Source organism: Lemur catta, chromosome 2, assembly GCF_020740605.2.
Source record: "Lemur catta isolate mLemCat1 chromosome 2, mLemCat1.pri, whole genome shotgun sequence".
Taxonomy (NCBI): domain Eukaryota; kingdom Metazoa; phylum Chordata; class Mammalia; order Primates; family Lemuridae; genus Lemur; species Lemur catta.
The window spans coordinates 66,026,690-66,036,016 of NC_059129.1; the positions used below are offsets into that span (position 1 = coordinate 66,026,690).

At 35.8% G+C, this 9,327-nt stretch overlaps 1 protein-coding gene across 2 annotated transcripts in view; it reads right to left on the reverse strand.

Moving 5' to 3' along the window:
- LGSN (lengsin, lens protein with glutamine synthetase domain) overlaps nucleotides 1-8,704 on the reverse strand; it is a 39,647-nt gene extending 30,943 nt beyond the window's left edge. Inside the window, exon 1 of one of the 2 annotated variants that reach the window (XM_045542237.1) lies at nucleotides 8,637-8,704. In XM_045542237.1, the coding sequence (XP_045398193.1) occupies nucleotides 8,637-8,666 (30 nt within the window). In that variant the 5' untranslated portion in view covers nucleotides 8,667-8,704. The remainder of the gene's footprint in view (nucleotides 1-8,636) is intronic. The other variant, XM_045542238.1, reaches the window with a different exon arrangement.
- Between the last annotated feature and the right edge of the window lie 623 nt (nucleotides 8,705-9,327).

Genomic DNA, 9,327 nt, shown 5'->3' on the forward strand with positions numbered 1-9,327 from the left:
TATTGAAAGAAGATTTTTTTTGAAAGAAGATTTCTATAGGAATGCAGCATTTCTGTGTGATAACATGTCAAATCAAAATGACTTGAATATTTCTTTGCAAACTAAATCTAAGTCTATATATGATATGTGGCAAAAATTGCAAGAATTTTGAAAAAAGGTGACTTTTTCAAAGCACTTCTTTAAAAGGAAATTTGGGATGAACATTTTCCCCAGTTAGCAAAGGTCATTGATTAACAGGATGATACATGAAAATCATTTGAAAAATACACAGCTGTTACAGACCTATTAATTGGAGAATACAATGAAAGGTTCACTGACTTTGAGAATCATGACATCACACTCAAATTAGCATTTCAACCTCACCTAGTTGATATCACCAAAGCACCTAAAGAACTACAGGTGAAATTGATTGAGCTCTCAGTAGATGACATTTTAAAGTCATTGTTTGATGATAAGAAAGATCCAATTTAAATATGGAAAAATGCAGTAGAATAGCCATACCGTTGACAACATGCCCAAAATATGCTTTCTTGCTTTTCAACCACTTACTGCTGTGAATCTATATTCTCCTACCTAACCCAAATAAAGATCCCCTTAACATCACAAATGACTGCTACCCATCTAGAGGATCAACTAAAACTGCAGATCTCCATGCTGCAACCAAATATTCAAATGCTTTCCAACAAAAAGCAGACACAAAAAGTCATTGAAAGGTTAGTTAACTTTAAAATTGGCAAATAGTTTTCATTTTATGAAATTATTAAGTACATAGTAGTTAGATATTTACAAAATAATGTACATTTTAAGTATATCTAATTGAAGTTTCTTGAATGTGGCCTTATTTCATTACAGCTAAATTAATGCAGGCTTCCAACATGAAAAGTTTCCCCACCCCTGTTCTACATACACAAGTCAATAAATGCAATGCACCACATAAATAGAATTAAAAACAAAAACCATAGTCATTTCAAAAGATTCAGGAAAAAACATTCAATAAAATCCAACATCCCTTCATGATATGATAAAATAACTCTCAACAAACTAAGCATAGAAGGAACCTACTTCAAATTAATAAAAGCCATATACAGCAAACCCACAGACAACATCATACTGAGTAGAGAAAATTAAAAGCCCTTCCCTATGAACTGGAAAAAAACAAGGATGCCCACTTTCACCACCACCATTCAACATAGTATTAGAGGTTCTAGCCAGAGCAGTCAGGCAAGAGAAAGAAATAAAGAGCATCCAAATTGGAAAACAGGAAGTCAAACTACCACTATTTGCCAATAATATGATCTTGTGTTAAAAAACCCTATAGACTATTTGAAAAGACTCCTAGAATTGATAAATGAATTCAGTAAAGTCTCAGGAGACAAAAATCAATGTACACATATAAGTAGCACTGCTATGCACCAATAGTGACCAAGCTGAGAATCATATCAAGAACTCAATCCTATTTACAATAGCTACCAAAAAAAAACCCACTTAGGAATATACTTAACCAATGAGGTGAAAGATCTCTACAAGGAGAACTGCAAAACACTGATGAGAGAAATCACAGATGACACAAACAAATGGAAAAACATCTCATCTTCATGGATCAGAAGAATTAATATTGTAAAAATGTCCATACTACCCAAAGCAATCTATAAATACAATTCAATTCCAATTAAAATACCAATGTCATTCTTCACAGAATTAGGAAAAATAATCCTAAAATTCATGTGGAACCCAAAAAGAGCCTGAATGCCCAAAGCAATCCTAAGCAAAAAGAGCAAATCTAGAGGCATCACATTACCCAATTTCAAATTATACTACAAGGCAATAGTAACCAAAGCAGCATGATACTGGTATAAAAGTAGACATATAGACCAAAAAAACAGAATAGAGAGCACAGAAATAAATCCAAATACCTACCAACTAATATTTGACAAAGCAGATGAAAACATACACTGAGGGAAGGACATACTGTTCAATAAATGGTGCTGGGAAAATTGGATAGCCATACACAGAAGAATGAAACTGGATTCATATCTCTCTTCATATACAAAAATTAACTTGAGATGGATTAAAGACATAAATGTAAGACCTGAAACAATAAAAATTCTATTAAAAACACTTAGGAAAAATCCTTCTGGACACTGGTCTAGGCAAAGAATTCATAACTGAGATCCCAAAAGCAAACGCAATACAAACAAAAATAAATAAATGAGACTTATTTAAACTAAAAATCTTCTGCACAGCAAAGGAAACAATCAACAGATTAAATAGGCAACCTATGGAATGGGAAAAAAATATTCACAAACTATTCATCCAACAAAGGACTAATATACAGAATCTAGAAGGAATTCAAACCAATCAACAAGACTATTTTAAAAACAAATAACCCCATTAAGAAATGGGCAAATGACATGAACAGGCATTTCTCAAAAGAAGATATGCAAATGGACAAAAAACACATGAAAAAATGCTCAACATCATTTATCATCACAGAAATTAGAACCACAATGATATACCACCTTACCCCAGTCAGAATAACCATTATTAAAAAGTAAAAAAACAATAGATATTGGTGTGCATGGGGTGAACAGGAAATGCTTATACACTGTTGGTGGGAATGTAAATTAATACAACCTGTGTGGAAAACAGTATGGAGATTTCTCAAAGAACTAAAAGTAGATCTACCATTTGATCCAGTAATCTCACTTTTAAGAATCTACCCAAAGTAAAAGAAGGCATTTTATTAAAAAGACACCTGTATTCATATGTTTATTGTGGCACAATTCACTATTGCAAAGATGTGGAACTAACCCAAGTGCCCAGCAGTTGATGAGTAGATAAAGAAAATGTGGTACACACACACACACACACACACACACACACACACACCAGGGAATACTACTCAGCCATAAAAATGAATGAAATAATGTCTTTTGCAGCCACCTGAATGGAACTAGAGGCCATTATTCTAAGTGAAGTAACTCAGGACTGGAAAACCAAATACTGCATAATCTCCCTTATAAGTGAGAGCTAAGTAAGCTATTGGTATACATGGCCACACAGAATGTTGTAATTGACATTAGAGACTCAGAAGGGAAAAGTTGGGAGAAGGGTGAGGGAGGAAAAACTATTATCGGGTACAATAAACACTATTTGGGTGATGGGTACACTAAAACCCAGACACCACCACTATACAATTAACCTATGTAACTGAAAATCACTTGTACCCATAAATCTATTGAAATTTTAAAAAGTAATCTGAAGTAATCTGATGTTAACCAATCAGCTTTTTTTCCCTATTGTTCTGCTTTCTTGTCCCCACCTTACAAAATCCTTTGTTCTGCCATTGCCCAGTCATCACTGTCATTCTATTTTGTACAATAGAGATTGCCCTGATTCTTGAACTGTGAATAAAAGCCAATTACAACTATTAAAAAAAAAAAGACAGGATTTCCTTGCTTTTTAATACTGAATACTATTCCATTTTGTATACATACTACATTTACTTGATCCATTCATCTGTTACCAGACACTTAGGTTGATTCTACATTTTGGCTGTTATGAATAATGCTGCAATGAACATAGGAGTGCATGATATCTCTTTAATATGCTGATTTCATGTCCTTTGCATATATACTCATTAGTAAGATGGCTGGATTATATGGTAGTTCTATTTTTAATAGATGATTAATGTTTTTAGTCCCCAGTGAAAGTAAAGCCCTTATTAAATTTTGTGGTCTGTTCAAATAACTCATAATTATTGTTGTCTTCTTTACAATTGGTAAACTGTATAGTCTCCCTTTAGAGATTTCACCTAGTGTTCTTTAAAATAACTCTCATTATCACTAAAGTGGCTTTCTTTTAGCTACATTCTTTTTTCTCCAAACCAAAAGGCAATTATTAGTTTAGCCCAGGCATTATGATCCCTTAAGTGTCATGTATATATTAATATTTAGGTGTCCCTTGTAGAATTAAGAAACACTGCAGCTAGGTCAGGATACTATAAACCAAGGAACTACTTAGATCCCCAATATTTACTTGGGCAACTAGGTACAGATTACATTGATCTGAACCAGGATGATTGCTGTGGGAATGGGAGTGGAGGGAAATGAGCATACTGCAGACAACTTGGAAGGTAGATTTGGCAGTTTAGTGATTGATTGGATATAGGAAGAGACAGAGACAGAAGGGTCAAAGATGACAGTCAGGTTTTAAACTAGGACACCCAAAAAGGAAAAGACCTAAGAGACAAATACTGGATTCTGTTTGGGGCTTATGGAATCTAAAGTGACTGTGTCATCTAGAGGTCTCCAGCAAGCATTGACCAAATGAGTCAGAATCCAAAAGACAAAATGGAAGGGGAAAAACCTAGCCTGGATAGTGGTTGGAATCATCAAGGGAAAGAGAAGATTAAGAAAATAAGAGGGCTGGGCTGGGCACAGTGCCTCACACATGTAATCCTAACACTCTGGGAGGCCAAAGCAGGAGGATCCCTTGAGGTTAGGAGTTTGAGACCAGCCTGAGCAAGAGTGAGACCCTGTCTCTACTAAAATGGAAAGAAATTATATGGACAACTAAAAATACATATAGAAAAAATTATCTGGGCACGGTGGCGCCTGCTTGTAGTCCCAGCTACTGGGGAGACTGAGGCAGGAGGATCGCTTGAGCCCAGGAGTTTGAGGTTGCTGTGAGCTAGGCTGAAACCACAGCACTCTACTCCTGGGTGACGGAGCAAGATTGTCTCAAAAACAAAAAGCAATTTGTTAAAAAAAAAAGAAAAAAGAAAATAAGAGGGCTAAAATAAAACTGATAAACAACTATACTTAATGAATAAACATAGAAATCCCAGACAGTAGTCAGAGAAGAAATGACCAAAAGGTGAAAAGAAAATCCGGGACAGAGTGGTTTCACTGACATCAAGAGATAAAAGCTATACTTAAAAAGGAAGTGCCAATGGACCGTGCCGCTGAAATGATAAATAATGTTAGTATTAAGACTCGTCCAATGTATTGTGCAACCCAAGTCACTGGAGGCCTTGGTAAGAGCTGTTTCAGTAGAAGCATGTGAGCAGCAGCTAGATGCAGTGAGTTCAAGAGGAATGAGAGGTGCTTAGCCCAGGATCTACACACAGTAAGCACACCAGAAATACGACCAAATGAAGACAGGAAATACAACTCAAAATACAAAGAGAAAAAGTCAGACAAGATGGCCACTGGAAGAGTACAGAGAGGTTCAAGGAAAGTTTATGTTGCTTTTAGGTAAGAATGATTTACACATACTTAAATGCTTAATGAAAGGAACCAGTAAGAAAGATATTGATGAGAGGAGATAAAGAATAAAGTGAAGTCCCTGAGAGGGCAGGAAGGATGAAAACTAGCGTTGAAATGAAGGGATTAACTTTAATACATCTTCTGCTATCAGAGAAAGGAAAAAGGATAGAATGTTAGAAGAAGGAGCAATGTTATGCCATGTGTGTATAATATATATTTATAATGGGCTCTAAATATGGTGTGAAAAAAGATCCAAGAACATCATTGAACTATTAGTGAAGCTATCGGCTAATGAGCTGCTACAGATAAAAATAGGAATAATTTAAATATGATAGGAGAAAGCATTCTATCCTTTAAAAAATTGTAGTGTGCTTATAACTAGAGTATTAAAAATAGTTCTAGTCATTGAGCCTTAGGAAAGCCTTAATGGGCTAGAAGTGGATAGCTATGTGTTTATTTATATAAATGTATATGACATATAATTATTATTATCATAGGCAAATAAAATTCTATCATGTAAAGGAAAATGTGTAAAACTTTTTATGGCTGTAAAAATGACAACTTAGGGTAGCTACTAATGGTCAGTATATCACAATTAAGAATATATGATAAATGACTCCTTTTTAATGAGTGCTCACTATGTTCTAAGCACTTAACATGTATTAACTCATTTAATGTCTGTAAAATCTCTTTCTGTCAGCACTATTAGTATCCCAATGAGGCACAGAGAAGTTTTGCCCCATGTCACACAGCTATTAAGTAGCAGAGCCAAGAAGAAAATACAGGCATTCTGATTTCAGGGAATGTGAGCTTCACCTCTGCCCTTGAAACACAAACCTAATTTTTAACATCGAGATTTCTTAAATGGAAGTAGGTAGGTTTGAGGTAAATAAAAATAAGTATAAAATGAACTACAGACCTTGAAATGTGGATGCAAACTTTCAGAATCCTAAGAGACAAAACACATTGAAAATATAAGAAAGGATCAGGAGTGTGACTCTAGAGTCACACCGACATAAAGCACAAATGGCATAAAGCAGGGAATATAGGGTAAATTGAAGTAAGTAAATCTCTAGCCGCTGAGGCCAGCCACTAGAAGGTCAGTCAGAGCCTTCCAGAGGTCTGCACGCTGTGCCCCCAGCAGATAAAGCCTGCAGAGCAGGATGAATCTCTGGTCCCACCCCAGATGGTGTTCTTTCCTTCTATGATATGCAAGCGTCAGCCCTTTGTGTCTACCTGTTCCAGTCCTCTCTGTGTTGAGTTATAAGTATTTACAGAACGGAGAACAGATCTTACCCAACTCTCTTGGCATATCACCCAGCTCAGCACCACATGGAAGGTTCTTGATAAATAGATTTTAATTAGTATTATGTGCTGCCATTTCCCTCAATTTTACAACTTTATACACCTATAGGGTCTACTTTGAGGAAAAGGAATCTGTTTTTGGTCTATTTTCTGTTTACCACTGCTAAGAATTTGGCTACATGCATGACTGTATGGCATTGCTTTGAACAGGGAATCTCAGTAAAATATTCCTTAGGAAAGTACCAAATCTAAGATTAGTAAGTGTTCATTTTACTGAAGATTCTGACAAAGAATTTGTTCAGGTCGGGGAAGTTCAGGTTGGGGAAGAAAATCCTGGGGGATTTTCTTCACACATGCAATCTGCCCTTCTAAATCCATCAAACCTTTGTTCAGCTGCTGTATTTTTGCAGTTAACTTCATGCTGCTGTTGCTCACGTTACCAGAGCATCTGGTACGTAACAAGATCATTGTTCTTTCCCAGACATAGTTAGCTAGAAAAGGAATGTCACATGCCATCTCTCTTCCTCCTCCCATATTCTTTCTTCTGCTGAGAATATGACCCTGTGCAGCAGGGTATGAAGGAGCTTATTCAGTGGAGAGGTGGGTCAAGAGTCCAGCAAAGGACGCTTTCACCTATTAAATATAATTTTCTATTCTAGTTATAAGAAACCTTTTCCCAAAAGAGAGAGTATATTTCTTGCTATGAAAATTGTGTACTTTGAAATCACATTGTTGGTTTTTGTTATTCTCCTAAGAGTAAACAATCAACGTTTGGTCTGGATTAGTCTTGAGGTTGGTGTGGCTCATAAGGATTTTCACAGAAGCTATATCACCTGGAATTCTAGGCTAAAATTGTGGGATCTTGGAAGAAAACACAGTTCTGCCATAGTTTCAGGAGTAATAAGCAAAACCTAGTCCATAAAGAAGTTAAATCGTTAGAGTCAAAATCCTAAATAGCTAACAATGTGCATACTGGTCACCCTTATTTTCTTTCTCTAAGGCTTCATTTGCAGTTACAAATTTACTTTCAGCTAAATTCATTCTCTTACACAAACATGTCCATCATTTTATGCCGAAGACAATGACATGATAATACAGGATAAGCCACAGCTCATCCACATTGAGTCCCTTCTTCACATAACCTTGCCCAGTTCTCCTGTGGAAAGTACATTAGCTCTTGTCTCCATCCCAAAGCACACTGCTTATATTCATTATATGTAGCAGTGACTCCCTTCTTCCTTAGATTTCAGCTACCTTTTCCACTAGATGGAGGAGCGAGGACCAGATCCATTCTCTCTAAGCCACTATTTCATACACAAAACACTTGTCTTCCACTGTACCCTGCACATTATAGGGATGCTTCTTGCATTATATTTTCTTAATTTCACCTAAAGAAAACCTGTATCCTCCCAGACTTTACTACAGCTTGACTCCAAGTCTACACTTCAGTCTTTCAGAATGGTCTGTCAGAAATATAAGAGCAGAAGCTGGGTACATACACATAAAGAACAGATGAGAAGTGCTACCTATTGACAATCAATTACTTTAATATATTCTAGACCCAATGACTGGCTATCACTATTTAATATGCTATGCATTCCAAATAAAACTTAAAAACAGGTTTTCAACTTTAGTTGTTTAACCTCAAAGCATTTTTACTAGTAAGACCAAAGAGAAAAACAAAGATTGTTCTCTCCATAACAACCAAAACAGGAATAAATAGCATACTTACAGCATACTTATGCTGCTGCAACTCAGTGGCTAATGAAGTTATTTTAAATGATTATTCAAACTAAGTGAACTTTCCTAGACAAAAATTTTGAACTGTTTAGTTTTTATTATATTTATAAACTCACTGTGTAGTAGACAAGAGAGTTTCTTCACAAACTTCTCCAAAGCAGACATATAACAAGTATAGTCATGCTGCCCTTATTCTTACTGGCACTCAAATAGTAGACATAGAAAAATAAATAATAAAAAATAAAAAAAAATTTTGTAAAAAAATAAAAAGCTTTGCTGTCAGTATTTTGGTAAATAACATTTTAATTATTAGCTTCATACCTCCTGCAGAAGGTCCCCTTCATCATTCATCTCAACACTTTTTTATTTAAGTCAGCTTTGGAAACCACAATATCCTCAACAAATGCGTTCACCGTGTATTTATATGCATACCTACAACAAAGACTGCAGATGATGAATTCCATGGAGGCTTTTTCCAGAGGGGTCTGGCAGGTAATAAAAGATAAACATCAGACTCTGATGTGTCATGCCCAAGGCACAGTGTGCTAGAATTGCACTGGAAGAGTCGATGACAAATGCTCGTTTATGCCTGACTCCCTGCAAACAAAGGACATACAAAGCTTAAAACTGTGTTGATTGACTTTTTTCCCCAACATACTGAATTTTTGTTATATAACAATTGTATTCTAGAATGAAATCCATTGTCAGAATCAGATGATGAAACATTTATTAGACAAGTGTATCATCAAAGCCCACAGACAAAAACACAAATGGAAAAATACAGCTGTAAGTGACCCAGATTTTTACCAATGGCAAAGAGCCACTCATTTGTAATTCCCATTTTTTATTCTCTTTTCTGGGTCCCTTCTGGCCTCCAAATTAATTCTTGTCCTTCATTATATAACTGTAGCTGTCTTTCTTTAGCCTTCCAATTCTCTAAATGTCAGCTTCTGACAAATCCCAGCCCATCCCAGCTGTCCACAGTGAACATGGAATCATCTACAGGCTGCCC